Genomic DNA, 19,369 nt, shown 5'->3' with positions numbered 1-19,369 from the left:
GGAAGGAAATTCACAAAAGCAAACAAGCTCTTGAGTATCTTAAAGTAAAAACTCATTAAGTCAATATATTAGGTTATTTCCCCTACAACCCGGACTGGAGCCGGTAATTAGAGAGTAAGCGAAATATTTGCTCTCAAAAATGGAAAAATGTTCAAATGTACGGGAACGCAAAAAACCACATTTCGTGCCCAGAATTTGGGAGATATTGAATTTTGGTTCCAAAAATTTTGTTGTATTAATAAATAGTAATATTGTTTGAAAATACATCAAATGTAAATGCAAACAACATGTAAACACAAACAGCTGATATGCACTTTGACACTTTATCCATTTTTACTCGGAGAAAAAATCCGGGCTGTTTCGGACAAGAAGACTTACGATCCAATACGTTCCAACGTTTGCTCTCTATTACCAATTATTTGAGTACGGGAAGCATTTTTGGGCTGTTTTGAGATCCCGCATTGAGTACGGGAAAGAACCTATTATGTTAGAGCCTGTGCCAATCATTAGCAAAGTTCTATGGCGAAAACACTGTTTTCTATGGTCAGAAAATTTTACGTTTCTGCTGTGCCAATTCGTCACTTTTTATTGCTGAAAATTATTGACAATTGCTTTGATGCAGAAGGAGTTTAATTTTGTCTTTGCTGATTTTAATTCTTCTAGTACCAGGTTGACCGAGCTTTGCCCGGAGTGCATATGCTTTTTAAACTTTTCAAGATTTGGATAGCTTTGAAAAAATATTTTGGGAATAAAAAAAAATGGGTTTCGATATCTGTTGTATATAGGGAAAGCATTGTTTAAGAACCTTCTCTTGGTACACATGAATGGTAATATTTTACCTTTTTACTAAAGAAAAAATTAAATAAATATGCGATTCAAAATAGGTGGCAACCCTATTAAAAATATTTTTGAATTAGGGATCTTTAAAGTGGAGCCTGTTTGATTTGTAAATAATGTCGAATAGGTGGCAACCTTATACGAGTCTAGATAGTGAGATAGTGCCTATTCAGATAACCTTAAAGTCCAAAATATTATCTGTGTACAAAATTTCATCAAAATCGTTAGAGCCGTTTCCGAGAACACTAAGGATATATATATATATATATATATATATATATATATATAGTATATATACAAGAATTGTTCGCTTAATGTAACAAGATAACTGAAATACATACTGTTGTTAAGCTGCCTTTACACGGGTCAATTTCAGTCGACTGAGAGATCGACCAGCCAAAACACATTTTACGATTGAATTGCCATTTACGCTAGTCGATTTTGGGTGAACGACAAAGTAAAGGCAGCTTTAAAAGTCAGCAATAATTTTCGAACTTCTTGCTATCAAATTTTTAACTAGCTCTGGTGGCTCGGCAATCTTCTCCAAGCAGCGAGCTTACACACAATCTTTAGTCAAATCACGAATTACAGTGAGTGAAGACTTAAAATGAGCATTGAATAACTAAACGTGTAAAGGGGTTATAAATGTGACCGTCCAAGTAAATTTGATTTGACTTGAGGCAGCACAGATATTTATATTTTGCAATTTATTAACATACATACATACATACATACATACATACATACATACATACATATGCATATAAACAGATTTGGCATCTAATTTTTTCACCTGTGGAAAAAGTCTTATGATGAACCTATCAGTAATTTAACGGCTTAACTTACTTAAATTTATTTTTCACGCTTTTACAATTTTTGGGGATTTTTTTCGTTTCCTTCCAGAGAGCTAACAATCATTAAGCGTAAGTTTTAAATACTCCAAATAAATAATAAGTATTATTTTTCTTTGTATAGCGCGAGCGAAAGAAATTAGTTTTACGCTTTCGACTATAAGAAAAATTAAAAAACGATACAAAAATTTATGAGACTACTCAGCCATGTTCTGCAATTCATTTCCGAGGGAATTTCAACCAAAGCCACTTTGACTTCAAACTGAATGGAATTGAAATTCACTCGGAAGTGAATTGCAGAACCTATCTGATTGTATTAAGTGTGAGTTTTTCATTTTAAGATAAGTTACAAAAATTAAAACTAATTTTAGAATCCATGTGTGTATTTAGGCTAGAACATACAAATTTAGTTTAAAAAAAAGTTTATACACACAGATTTGCTTACGGCTAAGCAAGAAAGATTTTTTGTTCGTTAAATTCATGTGAAACAATGGTTTATATTTTTCTTCGATTAAGGACCATTTTCACTTTAAATTTTTGTATTTTCCCAAGTGTATGTCACCTTTACATTTAGGTATTTTTATTGCCATATTAATATTAAAACTGTACTGATTTTTTTATTATACAATGATTTTCACAAGATTTAATAAACAACTTTTTTAGTCACAAAAATGCTTTAATACAAATAATTTATATTTCAACGGAAAAACATTTATTTATTTATTATGTTTTCATACCATATGGAAGGGTTTCTAGCAACAAACTTTAAATTATCAGCAAACAAAATAAAACAAAAATACCTAAAAAAAAATGGCAAAACATACCACGCTCGAAAAAGGTAAAAAAACTGAATTATATGTATGTTATATTTTTAAAATTCTCATTTTTATTATAATAAAAAAATTTAAAAACTCAAAGCTGCTGTAACATAAAAAAATTAAATAAAAAACTACGAATATGATTTTAAAAGTTAAAAACGAAAGAGATATAAAAAAGTTACATGTGTACATATATACATATGCATTTAGTGTTTATAAACAGAAATTTGTTTTTACAATTTCAAAGGTATGAAAATGTAGACATAATCGAAAGAAAAATTATCGACTTAAAAATAGTTAAAAACAAAAAAAATAATTAAAATAAATGAGTAAAAGGCCACAAATTGTAGTGATTCGCGCTTACATTTATTTGATTGAAAAACTTAAATGGGAAGTTAAGTGCTTCAATGAGTTTCCATAAAATAAAAATTTACTAAAAATGTAAAAGCACATAATCAGAAAAATTTTGAAACAAAATGTGTAAATAAAAATAAAAATAAAGGAAATAAATAATCAGGATAAAATATAAATTCAATACACACCCCTATCGCGGGTGTCGACTAATAGTAGATAAACGACTCTTATTCGAGTATCGCTTTTCCACGGTATTGAGCACTACGATTTCTCTTTCAATAAGTGACTGTGAATAGTTTTTTTATCGCTCATTTTTCTACAACTATTTGTTTGTAGAAGGATGAGCGACTATAAACCATTCACACGCACTTATTGAACGAGAAAACGACTTTGAAAATACCACGGATAATCGCTAATCAACTAACAGTCGTTTATCTACTACTAGTCGACACTCGTAATAAGGGTGACATATAAAAACATTTTTTTTTCTTAAATGTGCATTATTTTCTATTTGGTGCAAAATTGGCCTTTGGGAATTGGCGAAATAAACTCTGCATCAAGCTTTTTATACGCTCAGCGCTCTGTTCAGTTTATAAAGCTTACGGCTGAAAAAAGGGCTGAAAGCTTGAAAAAAGCAGAAACGATTGCAAAGCTTGGACCTAAAACCGTCAATATACCTAATTAAATAAACAAACGTTTATTCAATACATAATGGTATAACAAATAAAGTTAATAAACAATAGAAATCATAAAAATTTCCTATTGGGAAGCGATCGCCAAAGAAAATTATTTCAAAAATTGATGCGATCAAAGAATTTTCGAGAAAATTTGTACATACTATGCATAATTTCAATGGCAATGAAGAAAGTATTGTAAAAAATTTAGAATTATAATATATTTTATTATTTAAAAATATTGTGCAGAGTGTAAAAGGAATGTAAAATAAAATCAACTGCAATATTTGAAAATTAATAATTTCTTATTACTTTCAGAATTGCACAACAAATAGAAATGCCAATTTTTCAAAAGTATAAAACGATAGAATTTCATACTTTGTTTATACCTACGCAAGAACCGAATTAACAAAAAGCTAAATTGACTCAAGTCAGATTTCTTGTAAGCATTTATACCTGTGTCGTTATAGCCTACTCGCAGAACCGTATTCAAAAGTAAACAACTTTTTTTATTCGATATTTCTCAAATAATTAAATTGCGTGGTAGACCGAAATGGAAGCGAACAAGAATTCAACTTGGTTATAATAATAATTCTAATTTAAAACGGGATGTGTAAACATAACCAGCCTTTTTTCACTTCGCGTTTAATGGGTGATGTATTTTTACCTGTTTTCTAACCATGAAAGAAATAAAAAACCGATTTGAAAACAAATTCGAGTCAATACACTTTTGGATTTGTGAGCGTATTGAAAGTTGGTTTATGCTTCCGTTTTGAATCACAGCGAACTGGGTCGAAGCAGTTTATGTGTTGGTATGTATCTCAGAAATTGTGCGTACATTAATAGAAGTGAATTAAAACTAAACTAGAATTATGAAAATATTTTTTTTTTATTTTAAAATTGTGTGCATATTCCATGTCAATTATATAAATGTAATAGTTGATTGCATGTTTTTTAGTTACGCTTATTAATTTATTAACAACTTCATTTACGCTACGTAACGATCCTAGGAGTGTTATTTAAGAATCTTTCAATGCAACCCTGCTCCTGCTGAAAATGCTTCAATGCAATGCTTTCTACAGAAAAAAGATTTTTTCCAGATTTAGTAACTTTTTTATGGTTGTTTGAAGATTCTACCATCACTTGGAAGATTTTTAACAGAAATTTTTCTGGCAACACTGGAACTCAACTCAACGTCACGTAAGCCAAGGCGCATTTCACATATGGTATTTCTGGCAACACTGCATATCAAACACAGACGTAGACGAAGTGCATCCGTGTAAATGCGGCCTCATTGACGTAAACACGCTTACGTCAGAAACGACAAATATAAACAGAAAACAGCTGCTCAGTGCAATCTCTTTGTGTATTTGCCAAGAACGCAAAAATTTTATATATTATACGGTTATTACTAATTTTTGCTTCCAAATTGTGCTGTGCTGCTTCAGCAATGTTACGAAATGTGCATCGCTGCAATCAACAACTTCTCCACATTGAACGGTGCTCAAGAGGATGTGCCCCAATTTCGACAACTTGCGGAGGTGCCGCAGCTTTTGCAAAGGCCGATAGTATCACTTTCCAGAGCAAGGTAATGAGCAAGCTAATCGGCCATCGCGTATCGGGTAGCAAGAAACGGTGGTATCCCAGCAATGAGAGCAATACATCGAACTCTAGCAGGCAGCGCAACGCAGAGATGTTCAATAACGCTCATATCAACAAATCAACGGCCGGTGGCAAAACTACTACACGTCGTATGGTTGTGCTAAATAAATTATTTATGAAACACATAACTGATCTGTTGGCAACTGGTGAAGCCTCTGAAGCTATTCTAGGACGCGGTTTGCAAGTGACGCGCGTAAAAATCGCACCAGATTTCGCAACCATCAACGTTTATTGGTTGGGTAGGGGCGAGCCACTATCCGATGCACTACTCGAAACTGAATTGCAACGCTGCAGCGGTGTCTTGCGTCATGAACTTTCGCAATTGATGCTTATGAGTGAAGTTCCACGCGTTCAGTTTACTCGCGAGAAAAGATTGTCAAATATCAACCAAGTAGAAGATATATTACGCTCCATCGATTTCGGTGCCACGGAAGAGATAACTGATGCTGTTGAGGGAGTTGAGCGTGAACGAGAAAATGCAATTGCAAATTTGATGCAGCGGGAGTTTTATGGCAAAAACGCATTGCAAGATGCCAGTGCGCACACAGCTGCTGAAAGTGAAGCAGGAGAGGAGCACTTTCCAGAAATGCGACACGATGTGCTTGGCTTAGATCATCGCCATATTATGTCTAAGCTGTTGACGAAAATGCGTAAATCTCAGCAGGCTTGGGACGAACATGCCCAGAAGGTTGGAACGACTGGTAATGAAATGACTGAGCGCGGCGGAAAGCTTGAACGTGTACAACAAAAGCTCGCTGAAGCAGCGGAGAAGGCAGAACGCTTTGAAAAATTTTTGGCTAAAAGACGCGAACCAAAGAATACACCTGAACGAAAGCGGCATGATCGCGCGTCAGATTGGATTGATGAAGATGCTGAGCAAGCGGCTCGAGATGCGGCAGCTGAAGGTATGCTCTCACCGGCGCAGCGGCGATTACTCGAGGCCGAGGATTATTTAGACGAAGATGATAATGGAAAGAGCGAAATAGTTGGGAAATAGAAAACAAACATCGTCTGCACATAGTAAATTTAATTCGAGTCTTGGTTACAAAGAATGATCATCTCTGCCTGTTAATAAAAGTGATTGTTTTAATAAATTTAAACATATTAATTTAAATTTTCTATTTAAAATTGTTAGCATTTTTCGTCCGTCCTTTGTTGACCCTTTCAGCACTTTACGGCAAGCTGCAAAAAAAAAAGGTTTTCCATTAGTTACATTGATATTAAGATTTTAAAGAAATAATTCCAATCATTCATTGGATCAGTTAAAAACTTATTTGACATCAACGTTTGTTCTCAGTCGAAAGATGGTGAGAAGTTTTGTTCATCATGCAAATAAACTTTCAAACACTGGAATCATTGCTCGCATTACTCACCCAAAAAGTTTTTGGTGCTTCAGATTCTTCTGCTTGGAAATAGTATGCAGCTCAACCGCTTTTCCGCCTGCTCGTCCTTCTAGCTTCCATCAGCACCTATAATTCTGTATCATTCAAACACTAAAGCAATCTAACAAAACATGGCAGAAAATATCCATGGCTCCTAGCACCTACTTACTGTTACTCCCAAATTGAGCGTACGGCTCTTTTTTGTTAATATTCGCAATGTTTTACATGCTAAAATCTTTTTGTTAATTTTGTATTAAAATATGGCTTATATTTTAGCAAACCCCATTTCAAATTGTACGAAAATTTTCAATTTTTTTTTTATTTGAAAAAAAAAAAAAAAATATATATCGAGGGACAGTCAGCAAAAATTCTCAAAATCATCGCGAATTTTTACATTTGAAATTTGCACATTTTAAAATTTAATGGGCTATAAAACTGCATGCCTGAACTCTTTATAGAAAATCGTAATAAAAAGTTCGCGATTTTGCCGAAATTTTGCAATTTTTGTACACTGTTTCATTCTTGGATTGAAATGGGGTCTGCTAAAATATAAGCCATAAGTTCTTAGCATGTAAAGCATTGCGAAAATTAACAAAAAAAAAATTCGTACGCTAAACTTTGTGATTAACAATGTATCAAAAAAAAAGTGTTGATTTAAACGCGTAAAAACTTTACTTTCTTTTATTTCATAGAAATAAAATTCCACTATGTTGTATATATAGGTTTGTCAAATTGCAAGTATCCAAGGAGGCAGCAGTGTTTTGCTTCCTCTAAGGTGTTCTAGACACATTTTAAACCCTCCCTATGCTGACGCTGTTAACTGAAACTCGAGCGGTAACCTGTAAATGAAAACAATTAATTTAGTAAGTAAATAACATTAATAGGATTACAGTGCATGATGCATTAAATCAGTAAAAAAAAACTTATTTGACATCAACGTTGATATTCAGTCGAAAGATGGTGAAAAGTTTTGTTCATCATTCAAATAAATATACTCCTATAGGAATATTGTTTCTATTCAACTCACCTATACGTTTTTGCACGTTTTTGTGTTGCACTGGCGATTGCCTGCACACCCCTTATATACAGTAGTAGTAGCTTATTCGAAGAGACCGAAGCCCATATCGTCGTCTTCAGACTCAGATTCTTCTTTCTTCTCCTCTTTCTTGGCTTCCTTCTTGTCATCACCGGCATCGGCAGCACCAGCAGCTGGAGCAGCAGCAGAGGCAACGGCACCACCAGCGGGCATAGATGATAGTTTCTCGCGACCCTGAGCAATCAATTCTTCAATGGACTTGCCATTTAATTCTTTGACCACCTTGGAGAGGCGATCAGATTCTGCTTCAATACCGACGGAGCTGAGGATCTTCTCGATATCGGCATTTTTGGGGTTTTCGGCACCGCCAAGAACAGCCAACAGGTATGCAGCCACGTAACGCATTCTGAAAAAAAAGCAATAATTATACAAACAAATTTAATAAGCAATTTTATGTTAATATTTGCTAAATGCAAGCATCCCATCAGCATTTGTAAATTTGTATAAGTGCCGAGTTCATCACAGTTAATTCACCATTTTGATCACTTAAAATCTGTAACATCTCGCGCATTTTTGCGTTCATTTTACTTAAATATTATGCACAATTAATTGTGGTGACAATTATTTATTGTTTTATAAGTTATACATACTTTTAAGTCCTTTTTTTTCGACACGAAACGTGCACAGCACAAGAAAACACAACTTTCGTTTAAAAACTTTAGAACGAAAAGAGCAATGTCAACTAGTTGACATGTACAGGCACTTCCGTTTAGTGGCCACTGCACCGTAACTTGAGCTATTACCGACAGCCAGGGTTGTATTCCTTAAGAAGCGTTTGCATTGTTCAACCTTTCCAGGTGATTAGTTGAGTCAAAAGTTTAACGAAAGTTGGCGATTGAGATTTGACATAAAACCCGTGATACAAAAAACATGTGCTTCCCAGATGATTAGCATAATCCAACTACGCAAGATATGATAAGATGAAGCAAAAGAAAAAAGTAATTTTCTGCCTGACGTTTGTAATTTCGGCGCCATATTATTTTCTTTGAAATGAACCAAAAGTAAACTGAATAAATTTGGGAGCGTACTAATTTTTAAAATATCTCCAAACAAGAAGGTTCAAGCTTTGATGGCTCTTAGAAGTTAGAAACAAATTTGAAAATCTACAAAAAAATAAAATAGGTGCCTCCAAACTCGTATTTGCCAACAAAATTAACGATGTTGCTATTGCGAAGAAGTTTGCGAAATGAGAAAATACCTGTCGAAAAACAACAATGACAGTTGAAAGCGAGCGAGAGCTCATAAACCGCTCGGTATGCGAGAAAAATTATGCTTCGTTCTTTTTGCGGTCTACACGTGCGGAATTTCGCATGCTTCGTCACGCATGCAAGATTTCAAAGCGCGTGAAGACGGCCGGATATTTTTTATCCAACTTTGGTGAACTAGCTTATAGTGATCACTCCAAATACTAAAATCGTCCATTAGGCCCTGTATCCACAGGAAAACACTGATGTCGTGATAACAATGTCACAAAATATATTTCCAATGGAGACCGCCTATTTCTCATGGGCTGCAATATATGTCAGCGTTTGACAGCCATATTTTCATTTGAAAGGAAGCGTGCTGGTGGTAACATCGATGAAATTTCGATAATAAATCAAAATAAAAATCTCCTCCTATCCTAAAATCCTATTAGATTATTTATTACTACGTTTATACGCACGCATTATTTGCAAATAACAATTTGCAAAATGGTAAACTTTGCCGTATAAACGCTGAGTTAATTGTGTATTTGCAAATAACTAAATCACGCAAATAAGTATTGCTTAGTGGTACTATTTGCAAATAAGCGCAAGACGCTGCCATGCTTATGTTAATTTTCTTTTTCGATGGTCATCTTATTGCCTTTTTATAATCAAGACGTTGCTATTTTTAACTTTATTTTCCTATTCGATGGTCATATTTTTGCTTTTTTATAATCAGGCAATATTAAAAAAGAATTTTTCACTGTCGAATAAACAGTGAGTTAGGTATTTGCAAATTATTTTTATTGCAAATAGCTTACGTATACACGTAGTATATGATTACGTTTTAGGAAATTTTTCAGCAAGTTTTTTAAAAATTTAAATGTTTTTAAACACCGAAATTGAGAGAATGTTGTCTGGTGGCGTAATGCGGCAAATGCTTATTTCAAGACATCAAAGTGCCCACACACAAAAACTTGCAATTATATTGCTCGTCAAAATGACAGTTGGTAGGCCATCGGTGTTTGCCTGTGCAGTTCTGCGGTTATGTGGTCACAGGCATGAACGAAAGACACAAGATCACGCCTTAAGGAAAGAAAGAAAAAAGTTATTTTCTAGCTGTTGAAATCTCGACGCCATCTTTGTTGTAAGAAGTAAACAACGAAGAGAACAAAAAAAAACGCGTAATTGTTGAACGCATGAATAATCATTTTTATTACGCAAATTCTCCTATAAATCATGTCGTTGTGTTAAATTATTCTTTACCTTATGTGTGCTACCGTTGTTACAAGCGAAAATTAAGAAAATTGCAGTAAAAAGCCACCACCAATATATAAACAACGAACAAATGTAAACAAACGGCTTATGTCAAAATCGCCCTACTTTTTTCATAAGTGCGTTTATAACGGGCCACTCTTCGGCTGTCGTGATCTTGTCTTTTTGGTTCATGGGTCACAGGTATCAGAATCGGGCTCGCCAAACTTGTCCCCTGGTATATTACCCGATTTACATGATTCAAGTACTTGAAAGCAATTCTTGCTCATTCTCTTTGGTGTTTTCTATTTGCTTTTACACGTTTTAATTCTGTTAAATTCAAGTTTTTGGTTCTTTAAATGGGAAGCAACGAAAATGCCAAAAGCAAAGCAAGAAAGTTGCAAACGACTTGACGGTACAGACGCATGTGTACTCGTCCCTTTTCTTCTCACCCCCTCTCTTCCACATGCGAGCAGAATTGAATTCAATACTTGAACTGTGTAAAAGCAGTCTATCTCTTGTCAAGCATAAATTCAAATATCAAAATTTTTTGATTTTCTTCAAGCATAGCCGACAACGAGTCGGTGTAGTGTACATGTAGCCATGATAAAAATATAGTAAGGTAGAACCGCAGAGAGTCACTTTTAAAATTCTTGACGTTTCCAAACAATTTAATTTTTAAATTTACTCACAAACTCACACACACATTTTCATTTTCAACTTCAAGCAACAACAATTTCGAACAAATTCAATTTTTTATTTTCACTTTTATATGATTTTAAAATGTTGGCAAACTTCAAAAAAAAAATCATGGCCGACAAATTGAGAGAACGGTTCTACCTTACTATATTTTTATCATGCATGTAGCCATGATAAAAACATTTGAAGGTAAATTCATTCTTCCAATTCAACGGCCTTTTTTTATGACGTTTGCCAACATTTTAAAATCATATAAAATTGAAAATAAAAAAAAGGAATTGTTCACAATTGTTGTTGTTTGAGATTATAAATGAGAATGTGTGTCGGCCGCTGTGGTGTAGTGGTAAGCAGTGCGCGCTTCCACTCCGCAGCACCCGGGTTCAAACCCTGGTCAAAGCAACATCGCAAAAAATATAGAAAAAAGTTTTTTTCTTAAAAGCGGTCGTCCGTCGGCCGGCAATGGCAAACCTACGAGTGTACGGCGTAAAACTGTAGGTCCCTCCGCTTTGTGTGACAATATCAAGGCGCACGCCACAAGTCGGAGGAGAAGCTCGGCCAAACACTAACATATGTGTAAGCGCCAATCTATTATTACTATTATGTGTGTGAGAGCTTGGGTTCGAATTTTAAAGTTATATTGCTGGCAAACGTCGACTGCCTTTCAATGATTTTACCTTGTAATGTTTTTATCATGCATTTTGCCGACAAAAGCCGACGACACTAATACACTTAAAGCGTTGATAAAGATATTTGATCATCTCCGTGGCGCTTAACATAGCGCTTTTCTAGAGTCGACTAGGCATGGGCAAAAAAAATTGATTAATTCATCACATAATTATTCACAAGTCAAAAAATTCGTTGCAATTTTTGAGAAATAATAGTTTTTTTTGCACCTTTTTCCAGTGAGTCTTCACAAAAACACTTTTCCATAAAAAAATTCAAATTCTCTTGCTAATTAGCCTTAAATAAAATAAAACGATTGTTTTTATCGGCTATAATTATTCATTATTTAACCAAGTTTGCAAAAACAAGTAAAATTGAATACGTGTGTCTGTATGACATATGTTAAAGACGACGCCATTACGAATGCGTTAACGCATTTGCCGTCGAAAGTTAAGCAACTCGCTACTCTTCTGTTGCGTTCATACGTTGACATTTGAAATTACATTTGTGGATATGCTTAGCAGCTGTTTTTTGATTACAAAACAATGAGCGGCACAACGCAGGGTGTGTAACAGCAAATCTTTTAATGTCGCCAGCGCACAACTGGATCAACGCAAATAAAAGTATGTACCTTCAGCTTTAATCGTAAATTGGATAAAAATAACCGATTAATATACTCAAATAATTAATCGCTGCCAAACCTAGAGTCGACTTTTCCATTCATATTCTTGAATTTGCTCTAGGAATGTTCGATATTTAAGAAACTATCGATATCATGAATCGATTTAATTCATTGCATGTAAAATCGATATGGCGATATATCGGGCTGAACAATATCGATATCGGAAAAATCTATGTTGAGAATCGATTCATGATATCGATACTTTCTTAAATATCGAACATTCCTACTCCCAATTGAATAGAATATTGGACCTGCCTGTCAACTCACCTAATTGTGATATTTCTATATAGTATATTTACTGAGGATTAAAACGGCATGCCGGTCTACTCAAGCGGTTTGTCAAACTTAAGAGCAAAATAAATCATACAAGCTGCTGATTAAACATACTTTAGTATGTACCCATACACTTTTTGTAGATCAAAAATAAATTTCAACTTAAATATCGATATTGCGGGTAAAGTATCGATGTCTTCGATATATCGACCTTGGAATATCGATTCAAAAAATCGATTATCGTGCCAGAAGTATCGATATTCAGAATAATCGATACGATATCGAACATTCCTAGTTTGCTCAGTTTCTGATTTTCTGCTCCATTATTTGGTGGCGAAAAAATTTTCCGTGTGAAAAGTTATTGGGGGAGAATTATACAAATCGTACTGAGAATAATTTAGATTTAAATGCAGCAATCAAATTAAAAGAAGATTGTTGAGGTGACGTGACGTTAATTAGCATACACGATTCTACATTCCAATAACAATGTTCAAGTGATGTGCAAGAAACGGTAAAAAAGCAGAGCAAAGAAAGCTTAATTTTATTAGTGAATATTTTTTTTGTAATCAATACGAATATACATAGCCAATCCTGTAAATTAACCGTCAAGTTATATTACAGCGAAGTTATCTGGCTGTAGAAATTTTGTGGCAATTTTTGAAGGGGTGCTGCGTTTTATACAGGGTTCGGCAGCTGCAGTTCTGCAATGAATCAGCACTAGATAACAGCGGAAAAGTAATTAGCAACTATTATAAGTGCAAGTTAAGCTATTTTTCTCAACTTAACATCTTTTGGCTCATTGGTGACACTTGTTTGTATGCAGCTTTTCCTTAGAATTCATGAACCATGTCTTTCGTTCAGAATTCTTGTTGATTATTTCCAATTGGTTTTTCCTTGCCTGCTCTATTCTATTCTCTTATGTGTCGTGTCATTTTGTTCTTAATTTTTTGACAATTGACGAACTTTAGTTTAGTTTTTCTTTTCGTGCCTTTTATTAATTGTGCTTCGTTTTGCTTTCTCTTCTGTTTCCATTTGCGCTTAAATTCGTTTAATAGTGAAATTAGTCAACAACGCAGAATGGGAATTTAAGACCTTTTACTCGATTTATTCAAACAAAATTTAAGTAAAAGGCGAATTTATACAAGGTGTTGTTAGATCAGCTGATTTCTTTGCCTTAGAAGTAGTTTGTTTTTGCTTTTACTGATTTGACAGCACACTCATCACAAACAAATAAAATGCAAATTTTTGTATCGTGCATATATGTAAAGTCGAATCTATACAAGGTGGTGTTATCGGATCTTCTGATTTCACGGCGAATTTGTACCTTTTGTCAAAATGATGTTATTGTTTTGTAATTTTGCTTTGTACTGATTGTCAATGTGCTATAATTTGTTGTTGTGATTTTTATTTTTGTTCTGGCAACACCACCTTGTATAAATTCGCCTTGCTTTGGGGCGAATTGAGATTTGACAACACCCGTGATAAAAGTAAATGTAGTTTTTGTATTTTTTGCCACCACCTTGTAAAATTCGCTTTGTTACCAGAGGGGAGAATCTGTAACCAGTTGACAATTTTCGGATCGCTATCGCATAAGTTAACGTATAATACAAGGCGAATTTATACAAGGTGGTGTTGATGGTGAATTAAATTTTCGCCGCGGTACTACTGAATGTCAAAATGATGTGTTGGTTGTACACAAGGCGAATTCATTTTACAACAAACATATGATTTTGACATTAAGACGTACCTCGGCGAAAATCTAAATTCGCCATCAACACCACCTTGTATAAATTCGCCTTGGTATAATATGAATGCTGATTTCAAGGCGAATTTGTATTGACTGTCAAAATGACGTGTTTGTTGTTGGTGTAGTTCAAGGCGAATTTATACAAGGTTATGTTATGGCGAACTTAGATTTTCGCCGCGGTCATATAAAGAGTCTTTCGAAAGAGGTTTTTTTATTTCTTAACTGACCCTGCAATCTCTTTTGGAAAGAGCCAATTTACGATGACTTTTCACCCTGCGTTTTTTGCACTTCCCTTTTAAAAAAGTCTTCGAAAGTCCTCGTGTATTTACACCAGCCATGGGCAGAAAGAGCTTTTACTCTGCTTGCGCCTATACAAAATGTATAGAAAGCTTAAACGAGCTTTTCCCGCGGGAAAGGCAGTGCCCATCAGTGATTTACACGATGACTTTTTCTTTTGCGGTGTTTCTTGCCAAACAGCTCGACACGCATGACTTTCAACCCAGGCTGAAAAGTCATTGTGTAATTGGCTCGATAGGTCGTGTCAGCTGCCAAAGTTTACGTACCAGCGGGTTTACGTTCTTGACTAATTTGACTAGGAAAGTGTCAAAACAAGAAGCAAGGGCAAAAGCAGAATTAACGGCGAAAACGAATGGTAAGCTAAAAAGCAAAACAAAGCAGGGAACGAAAAATCGAAATCAGTCGGGGACGTTCTCTGGTAAATCGTTGATAGATACCAAAGAAGTGGATGTGAGGAAAGAACGTAAAATTTTTTCTCCAATAATCTTCATAGAAGAAAAAGTGTTGAAAAATTTCACCTGAAGAAAAATTAACCAAATAATTATAAGAATTAACCAAAAACTCGCCGCTGTAGCGGGGTAGTATTGGAATTACGTGTAGTGTATTGCAAGTGACAAATAGTGTAGATAGACATGAAAAAATCCAGTTCAAGTTAAAAGTGGGCGCAGTATAAGCGTAATCGCTGGTGTAGTGTGTGCGAAAATTTCTGGACACCGCAGTGTGGTGTCAGAAATTTGATGAAAATTTATCGTGTTTCATAAAAACTATAATCATTATAGGTACATAACACAATTGCATTGAAGAAAGAAAGAAAATACACCTACAAAACTTCCGTATAACCCGTATACCTAGAAGAGCAGTAATCAGTGGCCGCGAGGCAGCCACCACCACTCGAGTCAGGGCAGCAGCAGCCCCAGTAGCACAACCAACAGCAGCAGCAGCAAAATGGAGCAACTAATTCCGATTGTAAATAAGCTGCAAGATGCTTTCACGCAATTAGGCGTGCACATGCAACTTGATTTGCCACAGATTGCCGTCGTAGGCGGACAATCGGCCGGAAAGAGTTCGGTGCTGGAGAACTTCGTTGGCAAGTAAGTGTTTATTAATACGTGATAAGGCATATCCGTTTTTGCATAAATTTTATATGTAAGTACTCTTGTTTTGAATAATCAATGATTTTTGCTGTGCTCCTTGGGTCATGTTGGGTTAATGTTAGCGACATTGTTGGGTGGTTTTCACTAGGATGGCTGGAGGCCAGGAGGCGCTACTGTCAAAATAAATGTCAAAGTAATCACATCGTGCAGACCTACTCAAGACTGAAACTTTGGATGTATAAATGCAGGAAGAGAGCTAGTATAGTCGTGGTATTATGCGCAACCACTTACACACATATGTACATATGTACGCTGCGTGCGTCCACTTTATACATAGCACTTTGTTCAGCTTTGCGTTTATGTTTCCGTTTTTGTTATGCCTCGGTCTTCTCCTTAACTGGCTAAATAGCGAAAACAGTAAATGAATGCGTAAAAGCTGAAGATGTGGAAAAATCAATGTCTTGAAATTTTCATTTGTCGTTTTTGGTCTACACTACTTTATACACATGTATTCCGCATACAAATTTTTATTGCTGCAAATAAAATACTCGGTAACCTTCTCACATTTTCAGCGCATTTCGGGCTTCCGTTTTAAATTTTAGTTTGATGCATTTCTGGATCAAAAAGATAATTTTGAAAAAATTTCGCTTCCGTTTTTAGGCGGTACGGCTCGATATTTGGGCTATTTATGTATGTTTTATTTAATTTTTTAGTTATTTGCTTTATCCTATTTTTATTTTATTTCAATTAATGTACAAACATACATACATATGTACACTGCCGGAACAAAGTATTAGCACAGCAAATTTTTCACAGTATATGCAACAATTTTTATTATAATATTTTTCCACCAATTTTGTATAAAAATATGGTTCATTCAACAACAAAAAACATAAAAATATAATTCCTAAACTTTGTGCAAAACTCGCGAAATTTCAGCAAATTTTCATCAAAATTTTCAAATTTTTAATCAGATTTTTTAGATTTTTTTGGCTATGCAGGGCTCGAACCGTCACATACGTTATCGTACTACTCGTCACAACACATTTTTCGGATTATGGCATACGTGAACGTACTCTGTGTCCCATTCAGCTTATAGTGCCTGACGTATCACGTCATTTTCTTTCGTATCGTTTTCGACCAGTGAACGGATGTTACGATTCGAGCCCAGTTTTGCAGCCCTTTAAATTCTAGTAAAAAAATGCAAGTAAAAAAAAAATGTTAGTCAAAAATGGTGTTTTGCATTTTTTCCATATAAAGTATTTTCGAAAAAAATTTTTGACTGAAAAAAATTGCCAAAAATCAACAGTAAGCTACTTAAAACTTGCACTTTATTATAATAAAATTGATTGGGCTACAAATCTGCATACTCAAAAAATGTCTAAAAAATCTGATTAAAAAGTTGAAAATTTTCATGAAAATTTGCTGAATTTTCGCGAGTTTTGCACAAAGTTTAGGAATTATATTTTTATGTTTTTTGTTGTAGAATGAACCATATTTTTATACGAAATTAGCAGAAAAATATTAGAATAAAAATTGTTGCATATATTGTGAAAAATTTGCTGTGCCAATACTTTGTTCCGGCAGTGTATGTATGTACATACATAGTTTATTTTCCTTTAATTTCAAACTTATTTTTCATCCCATATTAATTTTTTTATTGTTTTCAACGCCTTACCTTTTTCATTTCCAGTTCTTCCGAACTCGCGAATTTCAATATTTAATGATTTTATGCGTGACCACACGTACATATGCATGTATGAATATATGTACGTATACTAACTGACTTTAGTTTATCTTCTTCGCTTTTGCATTTACCATTGTTGTTTTTGGAGCAGTTATTGTTTGTTTCATGTTTGTGGAATTGCTATCCAACCATTCTATTTATGGTGTCCATAGATTATTGTTGGTTCATCAGCATTTTTTCGGTTCTCTGCATGCATACTGTTCGTAAATTTTTGATACTGTTAAATTTCATGTTTCCATTAAACTTTCTCGCTGAATAAAGACAATAACGCTTGGCAAATGTATTGGGCGTAAATTTCATAGAGAGCAATAACCTGTGGTGACGCGTATGTAGAATATTTAAAAAATGATCGCTGGTTGTAAATGAAGTTGGGGAAAGATCAGTGTGTAGGCATACTGGCTTTTCGTTTTGTTTCCTAGTTATTAAACGTTTCGTTCATGGCCGTACTCGTACATAGCGTATGAGTAACATTTTCCATGTTCGCAAGCATTTCGCAAAGCAAATTTAAATGAAACGCAACCGAAGTTCTTTGCTATCCGTAGTCGACCCATTAACATATGCATGTCCAAGGCATATCGCCTTGAAAGGAATAAAGTTCTCAAATGTATGGACAAAACTATAGATCTGTCAGACTTGCGCACTGTAATGGGATGGTTTCAAACGTATGTTGTTGTTGTGGCGGCTACTCAGCCCTGTCTAGATCGGCTTGTCCCTCAATCGTTGGTGTCAAGCTCAACCAATGGGAGTCCCAGGAAGTGCGCAACACCAACTGGGTTTGTCCATAGAGACAGGGGTGTTAGTTAAGTTAGGTTTTGGGGCATGCGAAGAGATGTTTCGAGTCGTGGGGTTATTCTTTGAATGCCGGGAACTGGTTGGGCACATCTGCACCTAATCTGCTCAGGTAAAAGTTTAGCCTGCTGCGATAGCCAGAGCGAAGTTTGGCTATAGTGGTGCGAGTTTGGCCTGTCGGTATGGTGTCCTGTCCAAAGGTTGCTTTATGAACCTCTAGATTTTGTCAGTCAGTTCGTGAAGATGAGTTCTGATGTGCTTTGACGAGGGCTCCGGTGCAAGCAGCTGTCTGTTCGGGTGCCCACATCTGTGACACTCCACTGAAAATTGCATTCAGGGCATTGTGTTATGCTCCCTGACCTGCAGCTTCGTCCACTACGTATCCGGCGACCACACGAGCGCTGCATAGTTTAGAATCGGCCGTCCAAATGCATGTCTTGTATGTCGGCATACCCTTTTCATTTTCTTCATATTTTTGTTTAACGCACCATATTTGGCTTATTTATGATGGTTACTAACTAGTAGGTATATATATACATATGTGATTCACATTTTCCTAATCCACCCCCTGATGTCAATTAATTGTAATTGTGTAGCGTTATCGACAGACTGAAATTTTCTTTTTTATGTACATCTATAAATACATACTTGTTTATACATATGTACGTATGTATACCTATTATATAGTAACTTAATTTTTTTGCTGTATTTGGTGGTACATATTAGTTCCCTTTATGCTAACTGAGATTCAGTTAACTCAATACGCCTTAAGACCCATTGAGACGTTGTTGTGATTCAAGGCGAATTTATATAAGGTGGTGCTACTAGATCAGCTGACTTTGTATGTGTGTTTCGCCCCACGGCTTCGAATGTCAAATTGAAACATTTTGTTTGGATTTCCACACACACCAACACACACACTTTTACATATTTTGACAGTTTACGCCGCCAAAGCAAAAACAAAATACATGTAAATGTTTGTTTTTGTACTCCTGCTATCACCTCATATTAATTCGCCTTGGCTTATATAGAGAAAAGCATCATTGACATATGCAAATCTATTTACTACATGTGCACATACATACATACATAACTATTTGCAAGTCTATAACCTCAAACTAGTTAAAAATTCTGCTGCATAATATTTTCAATGAAATGAGATTAAAAAAAAAAGAGAAAAGGGGGAGTATTTCCGCATAACATAAATGTACGAATACAAGTGAATTAAAATGAAAATAATACCAACAAATGGACAAAAGGATAGGT

General features: G+C 35.0%; 3 protein-coding genes, 1 long non-coding RNA gene and 2 other non-coding genes across 16 annotated transcripts in view; 2 read left to right on the top strand and 4 right to left on the bottom strand.

The window, feature by feature from the left end:
* The first annotated feature begins 4,638 nt into the window (after nt 1–4,638).
* Nucleotides 4,639–6,324, top strand: LOC118748694. Its single transcript, XM_036483306.1, has one exon. The coding sequence runs from the start codon at nt 4,985–4,987 to the stop codon at nt 6,191–6,193; it is 1,209 nt and encodes a 402-aa protein (XP_036339199.1). The 5' UTR covers nt 4,639–4,984; the 3' UTR covers nt 6,194–6,324.
* Nucleotides 6,325–6,446: 122 nt separating this feature from the next.
* LOC118749031 lies at nt 6,447–6,529 on the bottom strand. Its single transcript, XR_004994133.1, has one exon. It is a non-coding gene; the product is annotated as a small nucleolar RNA Me28S-Am982 (small nucleolar RNA).
* A 702-nt stretch (nt 6,530–7,231) lies between these two features.
* On the bottom strand, nt 7,232–8,375 carry LOC118748693 (60S acidic ribosomal protein P2). The gene is made up of 3 exons (XM_036483304.1): nt 8,265–8,375; nt 7,606–8,020; nt 7,232–7,417 (listed from the first exon to the last, which is right to left on the bottom strand). Exon 2 carries the CDS (start codon nt 8,017–8,019, stop codon nt 7,678–7,680), a length of 342 nt encoding a protein of 113 aa, XP_036339197.1. The 5' UTR covers nt 8,020; nt 8,265–8,375; the 3' UTR covers nt 7,232–7,417; nt 7,606–7,677.
* LOC118749032 lies at nt 7,481–7,564 on the bottom strand. Its single transcript, XR_004994134.1, has one exon. It is a non-coding gene; the product is annotated as a small nucleolar RNA Me28S-Am982 (small nucleolar RNA).
* Nucleotides 8,376–12,721: 4,346 nt separating the features above from the next.
* The window catches only part of LOC118748689 (dynamin), a 54,182-nt gene continuing 47,534 nt past the window's right edge, over nt 12,722–19,369 (top strand). For 5 of the 11 annotated variants that reach the window (XM_036483301.1, XM_036483300.1, XM_036483302.1 and 2 more), the window contains exon 1: nt 14,855–15,564. In XM_036483301.1, the coding sequence (XP_036339194.1) occupies nt 15,419–15,564 (146 nt within the window). In that variant the 5' untranslated portion in view covers nt 14,855–15,418. Of the gene's footprint in view, nt 13,165–14,562; nt 14,829–14,854; nt 15,565–19,369 lie in introns of those variants that run through there. The other 6 variants (XM_036483298.1, XM_036483294.1, XM_036483296.1 and 3 more) reach the window with 6 other exon arrangements.
* Nucleotides 12,930–13,582, bottom strand: LOC118748692. Its single transcript, XR_004994074.1, has 2 exons — nt 13,211–13,582; nt 12,930–13,146 (listed from the first exon to the last, which is right to left on the bottom strand). It is a non-coding gene; the product is annotated as an uncharacterized LOC118748692 (long non-coding RNA).

This window comes from Rhagoletis pomonella, unplaced genomic scaffold, assembly GCF_013731165.1.
Source record: "Rhagoletis pomonella isolate Grant_MI unplaced genomic scaffold, Rhpom_1.0 Rhpom_scaffold_00013, whole genome shotgun sequence".
NCBI classification, from domain to species: domain Eukaryota; kingdom Metazoa; phylum Arthropoda; class Insecta; order Diptera; family Tephritidae; genus Rhagoletis; species Rhagoletis pomonella.
This window is presented reverse-complemented; position numbering and strand designations above follow the sequence as displayed.